At 32.6% G+C, this 27,932-nt stretch overlaps 1 protein-coding gene across 8 annotated transcripts; it reads right to left on the bottom strand.

Moving 5' to 3' along the window:
• Positions 1-1,785: 1,785 nt before the first annotated feature.
• On the bottom strand, positions 1,786-27,848 carry LOC109805775 (FLUCTUATING-LIGHT-ACCLIMATION protein 1, chloroplastic). Of its 8 annotated transcripts, none has more exons than XM_083071310.1 (13): positions 27,700-27,848; positions 26,578-26,972; positions 26,148-26,253; positions 25,364-25,419; positions 25,017-25,178; positions 24,744-24,827; positions 23,776-23,889; positions 20,072-23,686; positions 19,733-19,781; positions 18,768-19,573; positions 18,599-18,682; positions 2,338-2,437; positions 1,786-2,197 (listed from the first exon to the last, which is right to left on the bottom strand). In XM_083071310.1, the coding sequence occupies exons 2-8, from the start codon at positions 26,926-26,928 to the stop codon at positions 23,564-23,566; spliced, it is 996 nt and encodes a 331-aa protein (XP_082927436.1). In that variant the 5' UTR covers positions 26,929-26,972; positions 27,700-27,848; the 3' UTR covers positions 1,786-2,197; positions 2,338-2,437; positions 18,599-18,682; positions 18,768-19,573; positions 19,733-19,781; positions 20,072-23,563. The 8 variants fall into 8 exon arrangements, with proteins under 8 accessions (XP_082927436.1, XP_082927437.1, XP_082927439.1 ...); XM_083071311.1 differs by having other exon boundaries at positions 18,967-19,573; XM_083071313.1 differs by having other exon boundaries at positions 18,599-19,159; positions 19,474-19,573.
• Positions 27,849-27,932: the final 84 nt, after the last annotated feature.

Here is a 27,932-nt window from a genome sequence, read left to right as displayed (position 1 = left end):
GCTGGCTTTCGAAGGGGGTGGTAATGTAACAAGTCCCACATCGGGGAGGTCTCCTCACCAAGGAGTCCTTATAAGGCGGGAGGTTCTCCAACCTCTTGGGCCGGCTTTTGAGGGATGGTTCCCCTCCTTAGCCTTATGCTCGTTACATGTTGTGAAGGATGATTTAAATTAAAATGGTGAATTGAATTGTGATAGAAAGTGGGAATCTCTGGAAACTGAAGATAGGAAACCTATTATGGCTCGTCACTCGATGGCAGAGACGGTGGTGGTGATGGTATTCCTGATCCTCTCCGCCAGAGCCACGACGGCGCGTCCCCCTTTTTCATCGCCTTCTTCTTCCTCTACTTGTCCGTCCCGGTCTACCTGGCCATCTACAGTTGCCGCGAAGACCACGAGAATGACCTGCATGTAATTTAATTTATTTATTTATTGGATGCAACGTAGCAAGTGAACTGTACAGCTCATAGGCTTCATCTCTTCTACTTATGCTAACATTCACATAGTCCACTTCATTATTCCTTTCATTATGATGCTTTCTTGTATATCTTGATTTTCTATTTTAGAACAATCTTATACTATACAACTTCATTTAGGATTAAGAGAAATTTAGAGTGAAACACGCTGTACCTTATTCTTAAAAAGGCTAGACTCCACTAATTATATAATAATTTGTAATGTATTTCTGATAAGCGCATGAAATGATCTCCAAATCCAAAACACCACTCCAAAAACTCTTAACAAAACCCACTTGACAAGAATATATCATGCTTATAGTGGATGTCAAAATTAATAAACTAGAAAGTAATTACACTACATAAACGGCGCACAAAAACAAGCATTATTCTAAATCTAAATCCCACCTATTCAAGCTATTTATAAATGTGAGACAGCAAACACTTGTACATACTCAGCACAAAACTCATTAGTCATAGGTAGTAGTTGAAGAGGGATCGCAAAAACAAATGTTACTAACATGAAGTTCGAGTACAAACAATGCAATACCACTAGCACGTACATATCTTCTCATGGGACATATTCCAAATCGCTATTTCTTTCATTATTCGCTTTGGAAGAATTATGGAAGACTGCCACAAGACTCATATTTTTAGGAACGACATTAATCCCCTGATTTAACAAATCATTATACCTTTTTATTATTAAAAAATTAAAAAATAATACTTATGAAATCCAAGACTCGAGGACAAATTGCAGTACCAATTGAATTAACATATTTTTATTATTTAATCTCTTTTTAATTTTATTTTTAATAGAGACACGAAATACCTCAACTACACTAGGATATTATAAAGAGGGTTCACTATAAAAAAAATACATGACTTGTGACAGTTATTTTAATAGTTTCGCGAGTTAAAAACCGCCATAATTTGTATTTCCGGCATCATTAATAATCGTCAAATCCACGGTCGCCAAGAACGGTTGGTGGTGCATATTTTGTAAACGCTGGTCAGAAACTTCAATTACTTTAAACAGACACAAAATGCATTTTAATTTTACCACAAAATTGTTGTTTGAATTGTTTTACATTTTCTAACAGTTTTGAACCGCCACAAAATTGTGCTTTTGTTTGACTTACTTAACATTTTCTGGCAGTCTTAAATCCCCAAAAAAATGCACTTCATTCTGCATTAAACTGGTGCATTTTTATTACTTTAAAAATATATGTAAAATTATTTTAAAAATGCATTCTTATTATAAATTGACAAATAATAATTTGTACATATGTACATGTATATTTAATTTGTACTTGAAAATGATTCAGATTCCTTCTTCTAGAGCTAAGTAATATAGCATCTTTTCTCCAAGCAAGTCTTTATCGACAAATTACATAATATTCTTAGTACAGGAACTATATAAAGAATAAACCATCAACACAACACACTTGGAAGAACCCTGAAAATGAAGGTTTCTAAAACAATAAATCATGAAAAGACTAACTAAGCCATTGAAATGTGGCTATGATTTGACTGAATAATGTTGCATGCAAAATAAGAAACCAACAATGGGTTATTATGATTCTAAGCTAGCACCAGCCATTTAGATTTTAAGGAGCTCTATCAAAGGGTTGTGTATCGTTGTAACAGATATCCCATATGGCTTCCATAGAATCCTTGGCAGCATGACCAAAGCAACTGGGATGTGAAGACAGAGATTTCAAAACTCTTCTTCTCACACATTCCTTCAAGTACCATTACATTAATTCAGTATTGAACAAATTACACAAAAAAAACGTACAAAATCTCAAATATACTAAAGCAAAGAGAGAAATGCATGACAGAATAACAACATACATTATTTTGAGGAAAACAAAAATTGTACCTAGTGTGCAAATTATGCTTCCAGATGTTTTTTAACCCCTTCAGCTATATCATTTGTGTGAACCACCCTTGCTCTAGACTAGGCTCAAGGTTCAATCCATCTAAAAAGGCATCTCATACAAAATGAAGGATTAGCCCATCGGTTAGTTGTTGACCAAAGTCATCATTACCTAGGAACAGGATTTCTATAATACACTTCACAGGATACTATACCTTGGCCAAAGGTAAGGAGAGAGTCACACTCCAAATAAGTTTATATTGCCTTTAGAGTACAATGCACATGAAGCAAATATTGAGGATGGCAAGTTATATTAAGCCTTTCTAATTTTTGTAGTCAATAATTTTACCATTATTTACATCCCATAGGTTAGACCAATCTTCCATTCAACTTTATCACAAATTAAAACTGTAAACAAAGAAAAAACCATGCTTCAGTTTTCATTGACAAATGCAATCAAGAATGGTTGAAATATCATCTTCTAAGCGTATGCTATACACTATTAGATTTTAAATTCATCTGCTAGAGTGGCCATATAGGAGGAGAGATTTAGCAACTCGTGCTTGCATCCAACAAAATTGGAAATACCACCATTTCATTATGTGGCAAGGAGCAAAACAAAAGGCATAAGTTTCTATGAACTCTACTCAATTATTCCTTCACCAATGTTTAATCAAAGGATAGGTGTTGTCTACTCTATTTATATTTTATATTCCAACAACACAAGACATTTGGACTAATCTCCGGCAAGCAGATAAAATTCTAGTTTCCATACCAAGTCTTCAAAAACTTGACATGGATGACAATAGCTTCAACTGGTCTGTGATTTTTCAATTTCTACCTTGATGCTATAACCTTATTCTCAGTATTGATCTAATCATATCTGATATACTTGTCAGTCAAGCATGATACAAGATCTAATTAGATTCTTAGCAGAGCTACAGAAAACCTTCCAACAAAATTGGTAGTCCTGGAGGTTCATATGATTAAGAGGATTCAAATAACAAGAGGGGTGGTCATGTCTGGATTGTCTCTCAGTAATTTAGATATCAACAAAGATGAGGATTTAATTTTCCATGTCTTAATCCTTTATTAACTAATTGCTTACATGGATCATATTAGTAATGTCAATAGACATAGCCTTCAATTAAAATTGTTATTTCAAATAAAATGATAATGACTGAATTCCTCAATTTTATAATTTTGTTATCCCTGTGGACCTTTTATTTGATGATCAATTTCAAAATATGCTAGTGCAAATGCAATAAGCAGTTGTTTAAATATTGTAGCCATGAAAAGATACCAATTTTAATCTATGAAATGATTCAACTAAAATAGTTGAGTTGTATCAATGAAGAAGGGGTATAAAAAGTTTACCTGTTCATGCCCTCATAGTTTCATGAAACCTCTTAGTAGTTCCCGCTTGTAATGGCAATCACCACTTAGATGACTTGCTCGTACCTTTTTTCACAATATCGTAAAGAAATACTAATTAGGCGAGAGAAAGTCATCTTACAAATGAATAGGAAGACAGTGTTAGAGAGGAACCTCAGTACAAGCAAGGTGAGCAAACAATTTCAGGTCATTTAATTTACATTGGTTATATTTTTTTTCTTCTTTTTATATACATGTTCCTGAAAAATATTCTTCTAAATCAAAGTCACAACAAATGTATAAAAGCACTTTTGTTAGTGATTAGATTGACAAAACTACATATTTGAGATTTAAGTATGTACGTACATACTCACCATAACCAAATATAGCTGAGACAGTAGTGGCACCTAATACAGAGGAACAGACATACTTGTTGAACCCTCTAGGGTTGTCTCCGTTTTCCATGAACCTGTTGGCTGTCTGCGCTTTTTTCTTCCGAAGACTCTTTCAATTTTGATCTCCAACGTGTTCAAAAGCTAGTGAATAGTGATGATCTTTACGTGGACTCTAATACACATAAGTTTAAGAGTCATGACACCAACCATTTATTAATTTATATATTGTGTTCTGTGGCTTCTGTCAGCAAGCAATTGTTGCTTCATTTTCTGAGACGTTGCATTTTATGAGAAATGTCATCATGTATTATTATCTTAAGTTGTTGCCACCAGATCTTTAATTATAAATTCACCGGAATCAGGACAGTTTCAGCACAACTCTATGTTGTCATCAACAACACAGTCCTAGTTAACTAATTGCATTTAATATACCTAGCATTCCTCGTACAACAAAGTAAAAAAGCACACTGATTATTAGTACTATACCATTCATCAAGATCAAGAGTAAGGACAAAACCTTTTGCTGCAAAACTCTTTTTGCAAACAGTCCCTTCTCATTTGTAGGTAACGAAGAAGGCCACCCAATCTGCTTATTAGAGACAACAACAACAACAAAAGAATATGGCTTAACTAATGTTGGCAATGCAGAAAACTACTGAAAGTTAATAACAACCTTGCCTATTTATTTTTCCTTTTCTTTTTTTTGTTTTTAATTCCAAGCACAGACAAAAGACTAACAACTTACCGGATTAAAATACAGAAATACCATTTTTTCCTCATCTCCAGCACTTCTCCTACAACGTCATTATAAAAAAGGTTTATAAGCAACGTAATCATGCACTGACAATAACTTGCAACACTCAATAGTGAAGACACTACAAAATTCAATGCAACAATTAACTCGAAACCAAAGCCAAGTGCAGCAAAGTCAATTCAACCACACATACACAGATAAGCAAGAGAAGACTCTAACTAAACAAAAAAAAACAAACACACTTGGAAAGATCGGAATAGACAGGTTCATTACGACTTCGACTTCGAGAAGTCAACAAACGCAGTGAGAGTGGAAAATGAAATGACTGACCTGTCGACTTCGAGAAGGACGGCGAGGTCTTGAGAGGAGTGGTGGTCGGAGGATGAAGATGTGAGTGTTCGTGGTGTTGCCAAGGAGTGGAGTGGACTGGAATAGACTGGATTCCAAACTCGCTACGATGGTTGAGGTAAGGAGAAGATGGTGGTTTTTCTCCTGTTGGTGGTTTCCAGTGAAAATGGGCATAGATAGATATAACGTCAAGTTTTAAAAACAATACTTTGCTCCATAGACACCCTAAGTAATGAAATGGTGGAGACTGTGGTTCTTTCTCCATAGTGATTTCTGGTGTTTAGAGAAGATGGAAGGCGGTGCCTTGAGACAAACGAATTACGAAGGGAGCAGAGGAAGTTGTGCAGTGAAAAGGAGCATAGACAGATATTATGTGTATATTAATATGTTACTATAAATTCACATATGCTTTATTTATATAAAAAAAAAAAACTAAAAACTTATTTTAGTCTTTTATAATAATTATTTATTTTATTTTAGTTTCACTTTTATTTTTTATCTCAATTTAGTCTTTAATAAATTAATTGATAGCAATGTAGGATTTTTGTCTAAATTATTTAAACAGAATTAACTGTTGGCTATGTGGATGCATAAAAAAAAGGAAAAATTATCTCTCTATTTATAATATAATTGTATTTTATAAATATAAGTAATTTTAAAATTTTATCATAAAAAAATTATAAGGAACGGCCCGTTTCAGATGCAAAATTAACACACCAAGTGTGCACCTATAACGACCAAAATGGGGGCATTCTGGTTACAGGTGTTTTCAAGGAATTTGGCATTCATCTATGTATCTCTTTATGCATCCACGTGGCCAACAGTTAATTCCGTTTAAATAATTTAGATAGAAGTCCTACATTGCAACCAATTAATTTATTAAAGACCAAATTGAGATCAAAAATAAAAGTGAGACTAAATTAAAACAAATAATTATTATAAGGGACCAAAATAGATTTTTAGTCAAAAAAAATACTGATGTTATAACGAAATGAGTAAAAAGTGTAATTATTATTGATATACTGGCAAATGAAACCTCAAAGTATAAACATGATTATTATATTACTAATATATATATATATATATATATAAATTTAATATTTAATTACAAATGTTTTAATTATAAATAAAACACACAAATTTCTATACACTTCAATGGATAATAATAAAATTAATTATAAATACTAAATTTAATAAAATAAATAAATTATCACAATAGATAAGTTAATTTAATAAGTGAGTTACACCACTTTTTATTTAAATAGAATATATAAAGACACGAACCCTTGAATCTCACTAATATATAATAAAGGAATATACTATTGTGTAATCATTTTTAGTTTTTATTTTTAAAGAAATCTCAAATTTATGAGTTACTAAAAACAAATTCCATTATTATAGATAGAAACTTGAGCCGACAATAATTATAATGTCACTTACAAGATTAGTCATATATGAAAAAAAGCAGGCCTTAAAGGGAAATAATAAATAGTCATAAATCCTTATTTTCAAGGGTTGTAATAATATCTATATTAAGACACTTATTCAGTTATTGTACTCTGTTATGTGCTGCATCAATTCAGATAAACACTTTCTCTGTTTTTCTCTCCTCCATGACAGAACTCTAATATGATATCAAGAACACTGTGACATCAACCATGACTTCTGCTTTTCAATTCGTTCCACAGACGCTCCATACTTCGATGATAATAATTTCTCTCCTCTACTTGGAGATTGTAACAAGACAAATTAATAAAATACATGTTTAAGGTGTTTATGACGCCACAAACAACGGCGAGGAAGAGAGCTAGGGCAACGTTACCGACGTCCTTGGCACGATCATAAAGGGAAGAGTAGTGGTAAACAGAGTATAATCCTAGGGGGACACATGGGATGATACGCTCGAGTTCTGAAAGGTAGAAGAGGTCGGAGGGGGGGTTTTCGATGATATTAAGAGGGATGAAGGACTGGATCTTAGTGATGCTGATGATGGTATTTGAGGAAGTGTTGTCGATGGAGTAAGAGGTAATTATAAATGCCCTACAAGGACGTGCCTTTGCAGTAGTCACCATGAGGAGAACCATGACGGTGACAATACAAAGATGGGTCATGCCAAAGAGGGATTGAAAACTTGAAAAGATATTGAGTGTGAAGAGAAAATAAGATAACAAATTACTAGTTAAATAGTTAATCTTATTAATAAAAATCAAAGATAGTGCATGTGTGTTCAATGTGAATGAGTTCCAATTTCTTAGGACAAGTTAGTTAGTAATTAAACTATCTTTTAAAATTATCTTTTTAAGTAAAATCTTTCATAACTACTTTTGACTTTTCAACCTTGTTTGTTATAGTTATTTACCTTTGGCGCATCCGTTGTTTTTCTATTTTACGAGAATGTTGCGTTGTAGAACTTCATTTAGGAAACAAATGTCGTTCGTTTTCTAATCTATGTTTATTTGTAAGAATTGTTTTCAGGTTATGCGATTTTCCATGATTTTTTTTTTTTGAAATACAAATGATGCATAAATAAATAAGACTTTAATTATATAAAATGTTTATTTTTGATATTCCACTATCAACAAATAGAAATTATCTACATATAACTTTTTTAAGCAATTAAAATAAGAATATGCAATCTTACTACTAATAGTAATAAATGATTGAATGGTAGTATTAAAATGATTTTACATTGTTATTAATTAAATTCATATAAAAATAATAATATAGGTTAAATTTCTTTAACGATTTGCAATACAATTAAATGTAACAAACAAAAAAGATTAACATATAAAACCTAAGAAAATATTCAAATTATATTTATTGTATAAAGATTTTTTAATTTTTAAAACCTGAAAAAATCGAAGTTAGGGAATAATTTGACACACCAAACGGAACCAAGCTCACATTGCCCTTTTTGTTTCATTCGTGTTTCTTAACTAGAAAGCTTCTCATGCCTTTTGCTAATTGAGGGTAGTCTTCAAGTAGTTTTTGTTTTGAAAGGGTGTCATCCTCCTTTTGTGGGGTCCACAACACCTCACCAGCCTTTAGGAAATTCAAGCTTCTGGTTATTATTAATGAAGAAATAACACTAATTATATAAAAATATACTAACTTAATGACTGATCTCTTACTAATAATTTGCTTGAGAGAAGGCTCCTGAGCTTTTGTAAGGCTATCTTCAAATCTTCAGCCCCATTTATGTTAGGAAGCTTATGTGCTCCTTTAGCAGCAACCAAGATTGTTATCTGGTATAAGTACATCTCAAGTATAAGAACAAACAATGCAAAAACTTTTCTTTTTGCATTGTTCAACTTTGACAAGAAAAAGGGATTTTAGAAGATACGAGTTATAGATTCAAAATTTTCAATCCAAAGATAAAAATGAAATAAATGAGTGCCTAATAAGGATGAAGCAATTGAGTTGGACCACATGCCTCTCTAGTTAATCTTTCCTAAGATGATATCTTGATACAATGAAAGTATAAAGCAGGTAAGGATCTTGCATCTTTGATATGTGGACATGTTAGTGAATAACGAGCCTATATGATAGAACATAGATTTTAGACGAGAAATAAAATGAATGAAACTCATTTAAACATTTTTTACTATTTGTAAAAAAGAAAAATTCAGATATATATTTTTTTATACTCTTTCTTTTCTTTTTTCTCCTCTCATTTGTTGTCTGCAACTAAACAAAGAATAAATGTTGAATAGTGATAGATTCTAAAATATACTGAGCACTGTTAATTGAGAAATCAGGAGCAAAGCCTTTGTTATTATTGGGCAAATCATATTTTCCTCTTCTCCTACATACCAATATAGGTGTGTTAATGGCCTATCAAAATACATTTGGAAATGAGTTACATCTAGTAATATTTTCAAAATAAAATTGAGTTGATGCATCCAATTTGAAATCTTCACTTATGCGAACCCTAGTTAGATGATACAAATATGAGCAAGGAAGCATGAAAATATTGTGGGACTACAGCACTTGAAATTTTATAATGCTTCTTAAATTAGGAGTGAAATGAAAGTTTTTGCTGGTACACAAACAAAATTTTAATCAGGAATAGTATGTGCACAAAGAGATCATACCATACCACTATGTATTCGTTGCCAAACCCATTGAGAAAGTCTCTCTTCTTCAAATATTTTCCTTCCCTCGTTAATCTCCTTTACATCAAACTGCAATAGACTATTCATTGGTTATACCTATATTGCTGATATTATGCAAAATTATGATTTTTCTAACTGCTGAAATTGAAGTAGAGAACACTTTTTTTTCTGCAATGCTCATCACAATAACTGTTTTGCATGCTGAATTCAAAGAAACTGAAGCACATTTAAGATTAGCTTTTTAATAATCAAACCATACCATTCAGTATTCATTGCTAAACATATCACTCTGGATTTTTGTACTTCTCTTTTCTGTATTGTTCAGATTAAGTAATATCTCTTCATCAAATTTCGCCCTTTCTTCATCTGATAATTGATTATAGTATTTCTCCCCATCCTCTTTACTTCGCTTTAGATCCTCCTGCCAAAGATTGTTCACTAAAGATAACCTCTAAGAGTTACAATCTCCTAGCAATATAAAATTTAGATATATAGATACTAACTAATAACCCAACAACAAGCTATTTAAAACTAAGATGTATATATATTAACTTATAACCAACAATTGCTATTGCAATTTGACCTTGGTAGAAGGAATGGACTTACAAATGAATATCCTGCAACAGTGTAACCAAGACGTCGAACCAAACTCTGTATTGTCTCTGTCACACATCAAATATCAAGTATGTCAAATACAAAGCCTTGTACAAATAATGAAAGTTCAACATTAGCTAATTCATAAAACAAAATATTGATGTACAGAGAAAAAAGACCTTTCAAACTAGATTGTAATAATAACTAAGGTATGCAGAATAAGAGGCAAGAAATTTCCTAGGAGAACCTTGACATCAGAAAGAAATCTCCTATGTGCACACTGAATCATAAAAGCCATCCCACCCCAAAGTCATAACATACACAAACATGAGCACAACTATGTACATGTTTTCACACACCATCAAATAACGGTGGTTTCCAACTGGTTCATGAACTATACCACTAGATGATTTCTTAGGAATGTGCAAGAAGCGTTATTCCCATAATAATAGTCCTCCCTGAACTTGATCAGCTGCAACTAGTAGCCATGTCTAAGGAAAAAGAAACTCAAGGAAATGAAACCTCCCTCCAACTTAATCCACACCAATTGACCAAAGTCACCGAACAACATAAATGCATTATAACACCTATTTTCACATAGGTTCAGCAAAACCATAGAAAAAATATCTCACAAGACCCACATCGTGACTTTTTTCTCCATGGGAATCAAACACAACATTAAGGGAATTTATAACATTCACGCATCCTATTCAACCAACTGAGTTAGACTCCTTTGATGACCCACATCATGATGAGAAGAATATAACAAGCAATTCCTAAAACTACCACCATCCCGAGAGGACGTATCTGCAGTTTCTGCAATCCTAGTTAGGTCCTTCTGTATTGAGCTTTCCATCCCACCGGACATCGCAACCTTAAATAAGACACAGCAAAATATGATTAACAAAAACTCTAAACAAACCCACTTGAATCGATGACTTTCATAAAAAGGCTGGAATATCTACCAGCTAGATGTCAAGTCCACTTTTCTCAATGGAGTACCACAAGAAGAGATCTATGTAGAGCAACCACAAGGTTTCATAAGCAAGGGTAATGAAGACAAAGTACTAAGGCTTAGAAAAGCTTTATATGGTTTGAAGCAAGCTCCTCGGGCATGGTACAGTAGAAAAGATCAATACTTCACTGATCATGGATTCAGGATGAGTAAGAGTGAGCCAACACTATACATCAAGACCCAAGGTCAGTATGACACACTCATCGTCTACTTGTATGTAGATGATCTTATCTACACAGGGAACAATATGAAGATGATGATAGAATTCAAAGAAAACATGATGAAGACATTTGAAATGAAGGACCTTAGCTTGATGAACTACTTCCTTGGTATTAAGGTAAGTCAAAAGAAGAAAGGGATATTAATTTTTCAAAAGAAATATATTGAAGCTCTGTTGAAGAAGTTCAAGATGAGTGGTTGCAAGACTATCACTACTCTGCTTGTGACAAAGGAAAAGCTACAAAAAGATGATGGACCACCAGATGCTGATGCATCTTGCTATAGAAGTGTTATTGGAAGCTTACGATATTTAACAGCCACACGACCAGGCATAATGTATGCTGTAAGTCTTTTATCAAGGTTTATGCAAAGCCCAAGCCAAATTCACTTTGGAGCAGCTAAAAGAATTCTAAGATATCTACAAGGTAAAAAGGAGTTTGGTATATGGTACAAAACCATGACCAACTCAAGTTTGCTCAGATACACCGATAGTGATTGGGCAGGATAGTTAGATGACATGAAGAGCACCTCTGGTTATGCCTTCTCACTTGGATCAGGAATATTTTCTTGGGCATCAAAAAAGCAAGCAACAGTTGCACAATCAACCGCAGAGGCAGAATATGTTGCGGCAGCTGAAACTATAAGTCAAGCAATTTGGCTACGAAGAATACTTGCAAAAATGGGAGAATAACAAGATGGGCCTACTACAATCTACTGCAACAATAAATCAGCAATAGGAATGACAAAAAATCCAGTACATCACAACAGAACAAAACACATTGCGATCACTTCATTAGAGAAGCATAAACATCTAAAGTAAGCAAGATGGAGTATTGTAAGATCGAAGAGCAAGTTGCTGACATATTCACAAAGGTACTACCGAGAGCAAGATTCGAACAGTTTCGCACTATGATAGGAGTTAGAGAAATTTGTATCAAGGAGGAGTGTTAAAATATGATACAAACTTCTAGAATTAGCTAGATTATTATAGAAAATACATAGGTGTATGTTAGTAACTACTAGATGACACAGATTAGTCGTAAAAGTAAAACTGCACAATACAAAAATTTGTCCACACTTAGCAAATAAATGTTTCAACAGTGCCCACTTTGAATAGCATCAATTATATTTGTTGCTTTTTCATTCTTAAATGTGATTAAAATCAAGTTGTAAAAATGACAGGACCGATTGATTGGTATTATAACTACAGTCACAATTACTAGAACTATATTTTGACAAAAATAAAATTACAACCCATGCCCCATGAAATTGGTCCAAATGCAGTATGCAGTAGAAACAGCTCCAAAACCATATAGTTTTTCTATATAACCTATCAAATCCATATATACTTTTATCAAGGTTGACTCATGCCACCCAGAAAGCCATACTTATTCTATATATCATGACGATCATAGTTTAAGTGGCCAAACAAATTGGCACAACATAATGAGGGGAAAATTATATATATATATATATATATATAGATATATATATATGAAAAAAATGTAGAAATACAAGTCCAGAGTGACATGCTAGAAGAATGCATACCCCAAGTCTGTCTTCATTTGCTTTATGGCTTGAGGGAAGCATACTAAATTCGTTGGTCAGATGAATACATTCTTGGATATTTCCAGGGGAGACAAAATCTAGAGCAACCTTTATGCACAACTGCCAAAAACCAACAAACAATACAATATTAATGTCAATAAGATTACAAATAAAAAGTAATTAACATGGAAAAGGGAAGACAGGCAGGCAATTTGCTGTTGAGAGGCATGATTTGAAAGACCCACATCAATTAGTAACAACGCAAAATTGGATCAAGACATAAATGGACATAATTTAGAATTGGCAAACCTTTAAGTTTCTAACTTGATGGGGACACCTAGCAGGTATAAAAACAGCGTCACCAAGGTTTTGTACAAAAGTCCATGGTTCAAAACAGGACCCTCGAATGCTTAAATGTGAGGATGGTGAAATTCTATCTAAGACAAAATAAATATAGATAAAGAACTAACCAAATTCTTCTTTGAGTTTCCTTTTATGATAAGAATTCAGATAAAAAAACTTGATCATGAATGGGGTGAAAAACCTATGCCATAAGATGAAGATATAAAATAACAATCAAGATAGTTTAAGACTAGGATAAAACCTATTCTATAAGATGAAGATATAACATAATATATATTGATCTCAATATTAGTTACATTTAAGAGAAGTGAATATAAATGCAATTTCCTAAGAAAAAACACTACAGATGCAATTTCCAAACAAATGTGCAGTTTCCAATGAAAATATTCAAATAAAACTAACACTTGAATTGAATCTCAAAATTAAGAAAGAATCATATTTGATGATAATTCCCCCTCCTCATAGAAAATTGAATATATAATTTTTATTTAAACAAAGCATTAGTATTTTGAGATATTGTCAATTACTAATTAAAAAAATCAAGAGCAGAGTAGAACAGAATTTTCTTTTCTTTTAGTATAGAAGAATATCTTGATTCAAAAGGCATATTAAGAAAAAGACTTAATTGAAAAAAATAGAGTAAACTATTCAAAATGAAAACCTAACCAGCATTATATTCAAAAATTATGTAATTACCTGATCCACTTGAGAACAATGGAGATGCCTGAATTCCCTACAATGCTTCCTAAGATATTCTTTGAGCTTGCACACGTCTTGTCTTCGAAAAATATCCCAGAGTTTACAATGAAGCATTTTAGCAGAAATGTAACACGAAATTATTCATGTATATTTCCCTGACAGCTTAAGCTTATGGGATAGTTGGTTCAAGATATGGTATCAAGGCCTCCACAACCTAGTGATCTAGAGTTCAAAACTCGTTGCTCCCATTCTTCAAATGAAAATGTTTAATTTCAACACACTTCAAGCCCGATGGGCACTTGCATGAAGGGACATGTTAGAAATAAAATATAAAATCATTCATATGTCTTCCCCTGACAACTTAATTGTTAACAACACCGTCAAGCCCACTCTCAGAACACATGGAGAAAATAACTTCATTGCCTATCATTATCCGGAAATAGAGTTGCACAGTTTGAACAGATCCCCAATTAAAAAGATGTATAGCAGAAATGATATGGGTGAGTAAAGGAGAATAGAACTTTGGCAGTTTCAGTGTTGCACAAAGCTGAGTCAGAAACAGACAGTTAGAGATCCTAATTGATCAGGGAAAGGAACAACATATATCAGATGGAAGGGGGAGAGAAACTGCCAGGTTAAGAAGATTCTAGAATATAATTTGTAATAGAAAACCAGATCTCTTGAACATCTTGGAGTGGAGAAAGGTTTGTTAGGCTTTTCCTTCTTCTAGATTCAGTAATGACATTGATTCAGATTTAGAGAAACAAATCTTCAAACAGATAGTGTCAACTACATGTATCAAACACCACCATAATGTCCTATTGTAAATTATGTCAGTAGAAATCTATTGACCTCTCCATCCTTTTTAATGGTTTTGCCTGTCATTTTCCCCCTCTAATTACTAAAGCTTCCACAAATCTCCTCCACAGATGCTTAAATCACATAATGCAAGCTTCTACCATCTTTTGTAGAATAGGTGTTAACCTAACTTTCTATCTGGTGCGCTTATTCCTAATTATCTCGTCACTAGTCCACTTATCCAATGCAATATTGTCTTCGTTTAGTTTAGTGTCTCCGCATTTTACCACCCAACATTCAATTCCATACAACATCACAAGTCTTAAAGCTATGCAACATTGTCTACTCATCCGATGCAACATTGTCATTTTTTAATTTACTATCTCCAAATTTTATCACCCAACATTCAATTTCACACGACATCAAGCTATACAGTAAAAATTTCCCCTTAACCTTGGTCAACAGCTTTCTCTTATAGATAACACCCAAAGCATTTCATATTTTCATTTCTTCTACTTCTACCTGCTTGAATCCTAGGTATTACCCCCAAGATGCCTAAATCAGATGACCTGTGGCACAGTAAGATCTCCTATTTTCATCACTAAGCTAGGAATGGTGTTCCTCTTACTACACTCGCATTCCATAAAAAGAGAAATCTTCATTCAATAAAAATTCCTTCATTTCTATAATTTCTATGAGTTTTTATCCAGTTCAAATTACATGATCACCATTAGGGTTCAACTTATATATTTAAATAACTGATAGCACTTGCTCCAAACAACTGTTGAGAAAAGGATTGTGTTGTGCTTGTATGGGTGCATGTGTGTGTGTCGACCTCATGATTGTCACTGCCTCACTGGTTATAAAATTGGCTTTTAAAGGATCAAATGAATAGTTAGAGTCAACACTACAATTGCAGGAGATACTAGGAAAACATTAACCACAAATTCTATCATGCCAAGCTATGACCTTAAGACCACCAACCTATATACAAAACCAAGTCCCTTTGCTAAAAAGAGCTACGAACTTTATTAAAAATAGTGCATTCACAACAGATACCCAGATGGAAAATATGTTTCTCGAATAATAAATAATTATTAAATGCAAATATAATCTTTTCATCAACAGTTTCGGTCTAACTTTTTATTTTTTGGTCAAAGGTTTTTAATTAGAATAAAGTATAATCTGTAAATAAAAATGGTGCATATATCCTCAATGTGAGTGAGATTTAATTTTGTACAATAAATTAGTTAGTGATTAAACTATTTTTTTAATTAAAATCCTTCATAATTACTTTTTATCTTCGTTTGTTGTAATTTTTTTTAAATCATGAAGAATAGATTGTTATTTTAGGTGTATAATATGATATGAATGATCTCTAAAATTAAGAAAATTTAAAATAATTATAAAAGTGTTTAGAAATTGTCAAAGTTCTTAATCTTCAGAATTTTGATCTTAAAACCTATGTAATACTTATGAAATCCAAGACTCGAGAATAAATTGCAGTACCAATTGAATTAACATATTTTTATTACTTAATTTCTTTTTAATTTTATTTTTAATAGAGACACAAAATACCTCATTTATACTGGATATTATACGGAGGGTTCACTACAAAAAAAAAAAAAAATACATGATTTGTGGCGCATATTTTATAACCGTTGGTCAGAAACTTCAATCACTTTAAACAGCCACAAAATGCATTTTAATTTTACCACAAAATTGGTGTTTGAATTGTTTTACATTTTCTAGCGGTTTTGAACCACCACAAAATTGTGCTTTTGTTTGACTTGCTTTACATTTTCTGGCAGTCTTAAATCCCCAAAAAATGCACTTCATTCTGCATTTAAACTGGTGCATTTTTATTACTTTAAAAATATACGTAAAATTATTTTAAAAAGGCATTCTTATTATAAATTGACAAATAATAATTTATACATTCCATATATGTACATGTATATTTAATTTGTACTTGAAAATGATTCAGATTCCTTCTTCTAGAGCTAAGTAATATAGCATCTTTTATCCAAGCAAGTCTTTATCGACAAATTTCATAATATTCTTAGTACAGGAACTATATAAAGAATAAACCATCAACACACTTGGAAGAACCCTGAAAATGAAGGTTTCTATAACAATAAATCAGGAAAGACTAACTAAGCCACTGAAATGTGGCTATGATTTGACTGAATAATGTTACATGCAAAATAAGAAACCAACAATGGGTTATTATGATTCTAAGCTAGCACCAGCCATGTAGATTTTAAGGAGCTCTATCAAAGGGTTGTGTATCGTTGTAACAGATATCCCATATGGCTTCCATAGAATCCTTGGCAGCATGACCAAAGCAACTGGGATGTGAAGACAGAGATTTCAAAACTCTTCTTCTCACACATTCCTTCAAGTACCATTACATTATTTCAGTAGTGAAGACAGAGATTTCAAAACTCTTCTTCTCACACATTCCTTCAAGTACCATTACATTAATTCAGTATTGAACAAATTACACAAAAAAACGTATAAAATCTCAAATATACTAAAGCAAAGAGAGAAATGCATAACAGAATAACAACATACATTATTTTGAGGAAAACAAAAATTGTACCTAGTGTGCTCCCTAAAAGAAAGAACAAGTTATATTGAGCACTAGGAAAAAGAAGTAGCAGTCATATGGCACTACAAATTATGCTTCCACATGTTTTTTAACCCCTTCAGCTATATCATTTGTGTGAACCACCCTTGCTCTAGACTAGACTCAAGGTTCAATCCATCTAAAAAGGCATCTCATACAAAATGAAGGATTAGCCCATCGGTTAGTTGTTGACCAAAGTCATCATCACCTAGGAACAGGATTTCTATAATACACTTCACAGGATACTGTACCTTGGCCAAAGGTAAGGAGAGACTCACACTCCAAATAAGTTTATATTGCCTTTAGAGTACAATGCACATGAAGCAAATATTGAGGATGGCAAGTTATATTAAGCCTTTCTAATTTTTGTAGTCAATAATTTTACCATTATTTACATCCCATAAGTTAGACCAATCTTCCATTCAACTTTATCACAAATTAAAACTGTAAACAAAGAAAAAACCATGCTTCAGTTTTCATTGACAAATGCAATCAAGAATGGTTGAAATATCATCTTCTAAGCGTATGCTATACACTATTAGATTTTAAATTCATCTGCTAGAGTGGCCATATAGGAGGAGAGATTTAGTAACTCGTGCTTGCATCCAACAAAATTAGAAATACCACCATTTCATTATGTGGCAAGGAGCAAAACAAAAGGCATAAGTTTCTATGAACTCTACTCAATTATTCCTTCACCAATGTTTAATCAAAGCATAGGTGTTGTCTACTCTCTGTTTATATTTTATATTCCAACAACACAAGACATTTGGACTAATCTCCAGCAAGCAGATAAAATTCTAGTTACCATACCAAGTCTTCAAAAACTTGACATGGATGACAATGGCTTCAACTGGTCAGTGATTTTTCAATTTCTACCTTGATGCTATAACCTTATTCTCAGTATTCTAATCATATCTGATATACTTATCAGTCAAGCATGATACAAGATCTAATTAGATTCTTAGCAGAGCTATAGAAAACCTTCCAACAAAATTGGTAGTCCTGGAGGTTCATATGATTAAGAGGATTCAAATAACAAGAGGGGTGGTCATGTCTGGATTGTCTCTCAGTAATTTAGATACCAACAAAGATGAGGATTTAATTTTCCACGTCTTAATCCTTTATTAACTAATTGCTTACATGGGTCATATTAGTAATGTCAATAGACATAGCCTTCAATTAAAATTTTTATTTCAAATAAAATGATAATGACTGAATTCCTCAATTTTATAATTTTGTTATCCCTTTGGACCTTTTATTTGATGATCAATTTCAAAATATGCTAGTGCAAATGCAATAAGCAGTTGTTTAAATATTGTAGCCATGAAAAGATACCAAGTTTAATCTATGAAATCATTCAACTAATAGTTGAGTTGTATTAATGAAGAAGGGGTATAAAAAGTTTACCTGTTCATGCCCTCGTAGTTTCATGAAACCTCTTAGTAGTTCCCGCTTGTAATGGCAATCACCACGTAGGTGACTTGCTCGTACCTTTTTTCACAATATCGTAAAGAAATACTAATTAGGGGAGAGAAATTCATCTTATAAATGAATAGGAAGAGTGTTAGATAGGAACCTCAGTCCAAGCAAGGTGAGCAAACAATTTCAGGTCATTTAATTTACATTAGTTATATTTTTTTCTTCTTTTTATATACATGTTCCTGAAAAATATTCTTCTAAATCAAAGTCACAACAAATGTATAAAAGCACTTTTGTTAGTGATTAGATTGACAAAACTACATATTTGAGATTTAAGTATGTACGTACATACTCACCATAACCAAATATAGCTGAGACAGTAGTGGCACCTAATACAGAGGAACAGACATACTTGTTGAACCCTCTAGGGTTGTCTCCGTTTTCCATGAACCTGTTGGCTGTCTGCGCTTTTTTCTTCCGAAGACTCTTTCAATTTTGATCTCCAACGTGTTCAAAAGCTAGTGAATAGTGATGATCTTTACGTGGACTCTAATACACATAAGTTTAAGAGTCATGACACCAACCATTTATTAATTTATATATTGTGTTCTGTGGCTTCTGTCAGCAAGCAATTGTTGCTTCATTTTCTGAGACGTTGCATTTTATGAGAAATGTCATCATGTATTATTATCTTAAGTTGTTGCCACCAGATCTTTAATTATAAATTCACCGGAATCAGGACAGTTTCAGCACAACTCTATGTTGTCATCAACAACACAGTCCTAGTTAACTAATTGCATTTAATATACCTAGCATTCCTCGTACAACAAAGTAAAAAAGCACACTGATTATTAGTACTATACCATTCATCAAGATCAAGCGTAAGGACAAAACCTTTTGCTGCAAAACTCTTTTTGCAAACAGTCCCTTCTCATTTGTAGGTAACGAAGAAGGCCACCCAATCTGCTTATTAGAGACAACAACAACAACAAAAGAATATGGCTTAACTAATGTTGGCAATGCAGAAAACTACTGAAAGTTAATAACAACCTTGCCTATTTATTTTTCCTTTTCTTTTTTTTGTTTATAATTCCAAGCACAGACAAAAGACTAACAACTTACTGGATTAAAATACAGAAATACCATTTTTTCCTCATCTCCAGCACTTCTCCTACAACGTCATTATAAAAAAGGTTTATAAGCAACGTAATCATGCACTGACAATAACTTGCAACACTCAATAGTGAAGACACTACAAAATTCAATGCAACAATTAACTCGAAACCAAAGCCAAGTGCAGCAAAGTCAATTCAACCACACATACACAGATAAGCAAGAGAAGACTCTAACTAAACAAAAAAAAACAAACACACTTGGAAAGATCGGAATAGACAGGTTCACTACGACTTCGACTTCGAGAAGTCAACAAACGCAGTGAGAGTGGAAAATGAAATGACTGACCTGTCGACTTCGAGAAGGACGGTGAGAGGAGTGGTGGTCGGAGGATGAAGATGTGAGTGTTCGTGGTGTTGCCAAGGAGTGGAGGGGACTGGAACAGACTGGATTCCAAACTCGCTACGATGGTTGAGGTACAGAGAAGATGGTGGTTCTTTCTCCTGTTGATGGTGGTTTCCGGTGCTTAGAGAAGATGGAAGGCACTGACTTGATAGAAATGTATTACGAAAGAAGGAGAGGAAGCTGCCCAGTGAAAATGGGCATAGATAGATATAAGGTCAAGTTTTAAAAACAATACTTTGCTACATAGACATATATTACGCCGATTGTAGACACCCTAAGTAATGAAATGGTGGAGACGGTGGTTCTTTCTCCCGTTGATAGTGGTTTCTGGTGTTTAGAGAAGATGGAAGGCGGTGCCTTGAGACAAACGTATTACGAAGGGAGGAGAGGAAGTTTTGCAGTGAAAAGGAGCATAGACAGATATTATGTGTATATTAATATGTTACTATGAATTCACATATGCTTTATTTATAAAAAAAATGTTAAAAACCTGTTTTGATCCCTTATAATAATTATTTATTTTATTTTAATCTTATTTTTATTTTTTGTCTCACTTTGGTTTTTAATAAATTAATTAGTTGTAATGTAGGATTTCTGTCTAAATTATTTAAACGGAATTAACTGTTGGTCACGTGAATGTCACGTAAATGCATAGGTGGATGTTACGTAGATGTTAATTTTTTTTAACACATTTAATTTTGCTAAAAATAAATTAATAATTTTATTATATTTATCCTATTAATTTTTATCATTTTATTCCTCTAATTTTAAATAAGTTGCAAAAAATTATTAAGTGACACTTAAATATTTCTTCAGAAAGAGAAAAAGGAAAAGTTATCATTCTATTTATAATATAATTGTATTTTATAAATATAAGTAATTTTAAAATTTTTATCATAAAAATATTTTCAAAATTATTATAGTTCTGGAACGGGCTATTCTGCATCCAGAATGGCCCATTCTAGTTTCAGAACGGACCGTTCTTTTCTACTCGTGGTGCTTAATTTTGCATCTGGAACGGCCCGTTTCAGATGCAAAATTAACACACCAAGTGTGCACCCATAACAGCCTATTCTGGTTCAAGGTGTTTTCAAGGAATTTGGCATCCACCTGTGCATCTACGTGGCATCTACGTGGCATCCACGTGGCCAACAGTTAACTCCGTTTAAATAATTTAGACGGAAGTCCGACATTGAAACCAATTAATTTATTAAGAACCAAATTGAGACCAAAAATAAAAGTAGGACTAAACTGAAACAAACAATTATATAAGGGACCAAAATAGGTTTTTAGCTTAAAAAAAATATTGATGTTATAACGAAGTGAGTAAAAAGTGTAATTATTATTGATATACTGGCAAATGAAACCTCAAAGTATAAACATGATTATTATATTACTAATATATATATATATATATATATAGCATATCAAGTGAGAGGAAATTTATTATGAGAGATGAGAGGGTTAAAATATAATCCTTAGATTAATCAAGTGAGAGAAAATTTGTGAGAGAAAATTTGAGGTTTAATCAGGTGAGAGAAAATTAATTTAAGGGTTATATTTTAACATCTCATCTCTCATAATAAATTCCCTCTCACTTGATATGCTCCCTATATATATATAAATTTAATATTTAATTGCAAATGTTTTAATTATAAATAAAACACACTAAAATTTCTATACACTTCAATGGATAATAATAAAATTAATTATAAATATTAAATTTAATAAAAAAATAAATTATCACAATAGATAAGTTAATTTAATAAGTGAGTTACACCAATAAACAAGTTGTTTTTTATTTAAATAGAATATATAAAGACACGAACTGTTGAATCTCACTAATATATAATAAAGGAATATACTATTGTGTAATCATTTTTAGTTTTTATTTTTAAAGAAATCTCAAATTTATGAGTTACTAAAAACAAATTCCATTATTAGAGATAGAAACTTGAGCCGACAACAATTATAATGTCACATACAAGATTAGTCATATATGGAAAAAAACAGGCCTTAAAGGGAAATAATAAATAGTCATAAATCCTTATTTTTAAGGGTTGTAATAGTATCTATATTAAGATAATTTATTCATTTGTTGTACTCTGTTCTGTTGTGCATCAATTAAGATAAACACTTTGTCTGTTTTTCTCTACTCCATGACAGAACTCTAACATGGTATCAAGAGCACTGTGACATCAACCATGACTTCTGCTTCTCAATTCGTTCCACAGACACTCCATACTCCGATGATAATAATTTCTCTCCTCTACTTGGACATTGTAACAATACCAATTACTAAAATACATGTTTAAGGTGTTTATGGCGCCACAAACAACAGCGAGGAAGAGAGCTAGCGCAACATTACCGACGTCCTTGGCACGATCATGAAGGGAAGAGTAGTGGTGAACAGAGTATAATCCTAGGGGGACACATGGAGTGATACGCTCGAGTTCTGAAAGGTAGAAGAGGTCGGAGGGGGGGTTTTCAATGATATTAAGAGGGATGAAAGATTGGATCTTAGTGATGTTGATGATGGTATTTGAGGAAGTGTCGTCGATGGAGTAAGAGGTAATTATAAATGCCCTGCAAGGACGTGCCTTTGCAGTACCATGACGGTGACAATACAAAGATAGGTCATGCCAAAGAGAGATTGAAAACTTGAAAAGATATTGAGTGTGAAGAGAAAATAAGATAACAAATTACTAGTTAATAGTTAATCTTATTAATAAAAATCAAAGATAGTGCATGTGTGTTCAATGTGAATGAGTTCCAATTTCTTAGGACAAGTTAGTTAGTAATTAAACTATCTTTTAAAAAGATAATCTTTCATAACTACTTTTGACTTTTCAACCTTGTTTGTTATAGTTATTTATCTTTGGTGTATCCGTTGTTTTTCTATTTTACGAGAATGTTACGTTGTAGAACTTCATTTAGGAAACAAATGTCGTTCGTTTTCTAATCTATGTTTATTTGTAAGAATTGTTTTCGGGTTATGCGATTTTCCATGATTTTTTTTTTTGAAATACAAATGATGCATAAATAAATAAGACTTTAATTATATAAAATGTTTATTTTTTATATTCCACTATCAACAAATAGAAATTATCTAGATATAAATTTTTTAAGCAATTAAAATAAGAATATGCAATCTTACTACTAATAGTAATAAATGATTGAATGGTAGTATTAAAATGATTTTACATTGTTATTAATTAAATTCATATAAAAATAATAATATAGGTTAAATTTCTTTAACGATTTGCAATACAATTAAATGTAACAAACAAAAAAGATTAACATATAAAACCTAAGAAAATATTCAAATTATATTTATTGTATAAAGATTTTTTAATTTTTAAAACCTGAAAAAATCGAAGTTAGGGAATAATTTGACACACCAAACGGAACCAAGCTCACATTGCCCTTTTTGTTTCATTCGTGTTTCTTAACTAGAAAGCTTCTCATGCCTTTTGCTAATTGAGGGTAGTCTTCAAGTAGTTTTTGTTTTGAAAGGGTGTCATCCTCCTTTTGTGGGGTCCACAACACCTCACCAGCCTTTAAGAAATTCAAGCTTCTGGTTATTATTAATGAAGAAATAACACTAATTATATAAAAATATACTAACTTAATGACTGATCTCTTACTAATAATTTGCTTGAGAGAAGGCTCCTGAGCTTTTGTAAGGCTATCTTCAAATCTTCAGCCCCATTTATGTTAGGAAGCTTATGTGCTCCTTTAGCAGCAACCAAGATTGTTATCTGGTATAAGTACATCTCAAGCATAAGAACAAACAATGCAAAAACTTTTCTTTTTGCATTGTTCAACTTTGACAAGAAAAAGGGATTTTAGAAGATACGTGTTATGGATTCAAAATTTTCAATCCAAAGATAAAAATGAAATAAATGTGTGCCTAATAAGGATCAAGCAATTGAGTTGGACCACATGCCTCTCTAGTTAATCTTTCCTAAGATGATATCTTGATACAATGAAAGCATAAAGCAGGTAAAGATCTTGCATCTTTGATATGTGGACATGTTGGTGAATAACGAGCCTATATGATAGAACATGGATTTTAGACGAGAAATAAAATGAATGAAACTGATTTAAACATTTTTTCCTATTTGTAAAAAAAAATTCAGATATATTTTTTTTTTATACTCTTTTTTTTTTTTTCTTTTTTCTCCTCTCATTTGTTGTCTGCAACTAAACAACGGATAAATGTTGAATAGTGATATATTCTAAAATAAACTGAGCACTGTTAACTGAGAAATCAGGGAGCAAAGCCTTTGTTACTATTGGGAAAATCATATTTTCCTCTTCTCCTACATACCAATATAGGTGTGTTAATGGCCTATCAAAATACATTTGGAAATGAGTTACATCTAGTAATATTTTCAAAATAAAATTGAGTTGATGCATCCAATTTGAAATCTTCACTTATGTGAACCCTAGTTAGATGATACAAATATGAGCAAGGAAGCATGAAAAAATTGTGGGACTAAAGCACTTGAAATTTTATAATGCTTAAATTAGGAGTGAAATGAAAGTTTTTGCTGTACACAAACAAAATTTTAATCAGGAATAGTATGTGCACAAAGAGATCATACCATACCACTATGTATTCGTTGCCAAACCCATTGAGAAGTCTCTCTTCTTCAAATATTTTCCTTCCCTCTTTAATCTCCTTTACATCAAACTGCAATAGACTATTAATTGGTTATAGCTATATTGCTGATATTATGCAAAATTATGATTTTTCTAATGGCTGAAATTGAAGTAGAGAACACTTTTTTTCTGTAATGCTCATCACAGTAAGCATTTTGCATGCTGAATTCCAAGAAACTGAAGCACATTTAAGATTAGCTTTTCAATAATCAGACCATACCATTGAGTATTCATTGTTAAACATATCATTCTGGGTTTTTGTACTTCTCTTTTCTGTATTGTTCAGATTAAGTAATGTCTCTTCATCAAATTTCGCCCTTTCTTCATCTGATAATTGATTATAGTATTTCTCCCCATCCTCTTTACTTCGCTTTAGATCCTCCTGCCAAAGATTGTTCACTAAAGATAACCTCTAAGAGTTACAATCTCCTAGCAATATAAAATTTAGATACATAGATACTAACTAATAACCCAACAACTAGCTATTTAAAACTAAGATGCATATATATTAACTTATAACCAACAATTGCTATTGCAATTTGACCTTGGTAGAAGGAATGGACTTACAAATGAATATCCTGCAATACAGTAACCAAGATGTCGAACCAAACTCTGTATTGTCTCTGTCACATGTCACATGTCAAATATCAAGTATGTCAAATACAAAGCCTTGCACAAATAATGAAAGTTCAACGTTAGCTAATTCATAGAACAAAATATTGATGTATAGAGAAAAAAGACCTTTCAAACTAGATTGTAATAATAACTAAGGTATACAGAATAAGAGGCAAGAAATTTCCTAGGAAAACCTTGACATCATAAAGAAATCTCCTCTTTGCACACTGAATCATAAAAGTCATCTCACCCAGAAGTCATAACATACACAAACATGAGCACAACTATGTACATGTTTTCACACACCATCGAATAATAGTGGTTTCCAACTTGTTCATGAATTATACCACTAGATGATTTCTTAGGAGTGTGCAAGAAGCGTTATTCCCATAATAATAGTGCTCCCTGAACTTGATCAGCTACAACTAGTAGCCATGTCTAAGGAAAAAGAAACTCAAGGAAATGAAACCTCCCTCCAACTTAATCCACACCAATTGACCAAAGTCACCAAACAACATAAATGCATTATAACACCTATTTTCACATAGGTTCAGCAAAACCATATAAAAACTATCTCACAAGACCCACATCGTGACTTTTTGTTCCATGGGAATCAAACACAACAATATTAAGGGAATTTATAACATTCACGCACCCTATTCAACCAATTGAGTTAGATTCCTTTGATGACCCACATCATGATGAGAAGAATATAACAAGCAATTCCTAAAACTACCTGTCAATAGATAGCTCACACCATCCCGAGAGGATGTATCTGCAGTTTCTGCAATCCTAGTAAGATCCTTTTTTATTGAGCTTTCCATCCCACTGGACATCGCAACCTTAAATAAGACACAGAAAAATATGATTAACAAAAACCCTAAACAAACCCACTTGAGCCGATGCCTTTCATAATGCATGTTCTCTTACACTTCACAAGAATATATCATGCTTATAGTGCATGCCAAAATTAACAAACTAGTAAGTAATTACACTTACATAAACGGAGCACAAAAGCAAGCATTATCCTAAATCTAAATCCCATCTATTGAAGCTATTTATAAATGTGAGACAGCAAACACTTGTACATACTCAGCACAAAACTCATTAGTCAAAGATTCATAGGTAGTAGTTGAAGAGGGATCACAGAAACAAATGTTACTGACCTGAAGCTTGAGTACAGTAACTGAATTTCCTTTGGTGTCTTTATAGTATCCAAACAAAAACATACCCAACATGAAGATCAAAAACAACACGGGCACTCCGCTGTGACTTCCCTTTGCAAGCTCAGCATCAGGAGAAGGGACATGATTATCATAATGATGCACCATTGCACGTTCTGAATCACTAGTGTATGATTTTGAGGAAGAAGACTCTGAATCCGAATCGAAGAAACTCCCTCCCATCACACCTCCAGAGGAGGCCCAAGCCATATTAAGGTTGCAAGTGAACAACAACAGCAAAAGTACAAACAATGCAATAGCACTAGCAGTGACATATCTTCTCTGCAACGCCATTTGTCTTTCCAATAGACCAATACCAATGCAAATTAAATAAAGTCCTGGATTCAACTAAATGTGTTTAGTGAAGAACTTTCTAACTCTGCATGTAATTGAATCAAATATTAATTCTAATGAATAATGATGAGGAAAAATGATGTCCTTTTTCTAAAGCATATTTATTTTGTAAAGGGATGTCTAAGATTTAATATGGAGATAGTAATACGGCCAAAAAGATTTATATAAATAGGGGCAACCCTAAGCTTGAGAGGTTGAATTAAGTTAAAATTACTTTCTAAAATTTAAACCGGAACAATTGTTATTGGGTCTATTGGACACCTAAATTCTAAGATTTAGATCAGAATATGTCAGAGAATCAGAGGGATGACTCCTGCACCCAGTTTATTATTCTTGCATCCATCATCATTGGTCCGGAATGAGTGTTCCAGAACACATGATTGGTGCAATATATACTAAGCTAGGTGCAAAAAACAATTCTCCAGAGAGATTGGGGATCATTTTTTTTCCTTGAGGTTAACTAATAAGATCATGAACAAAAATCAAATGCAACAATAATGGAGGCAGTTATCTTATGCACACCAATACTCATCTAATACGTAGAACTGGTGTACAACATAACAAGTGACAACATCAAGGAGAATTGAGATGTAATAATTCATATGGAATGATTAATAATCAAAGTATATTCATTACATATATGAACAAAGACAAATTGTAAATATAAGCAATTCATCACTTCACAATATTATTATTATTATTATGAATTACCGAATGAGTGCGAGTCATTGACGACACACGCCAAGCTTAGAAGAGAAGATATGAATTCGATTCCTTCATGAAGAACAAAATGTCAAACGAAAGGTCAAACACAGGGACCTTGAAATGGTGGTGACCAACGATTGATGAGGAAACAAAACGTCAAATGTTAACGTCGTTTTGGGCCGAATGAGAAACATATATTAACTTGGCCGGTGCGGGTATTTTAGACCCGACCCGGGTCC

The sequence above is a fragment of the Cajanus cajan genome, chromosome 3 (genome assembly GCF_000230855.2).
Source record: "Cajanus cajan strain Asha chromosome 3, NIPB_CcT2T_4, whole genome shotgun sequence".
Classification (NCBI taxonomy): domain Eukaryota; kingdom Viridiplantae; phylum Streptophyta; class Magnoliopsida; order Fabales; family Fabaceae; genus Cajanus; species Cajanus cajan.
The sequence above is the reverse complement of the archived record's forward strand: the minus strand, read 5'-3'. Positions and strand labels throughout refer to the sequence as shown.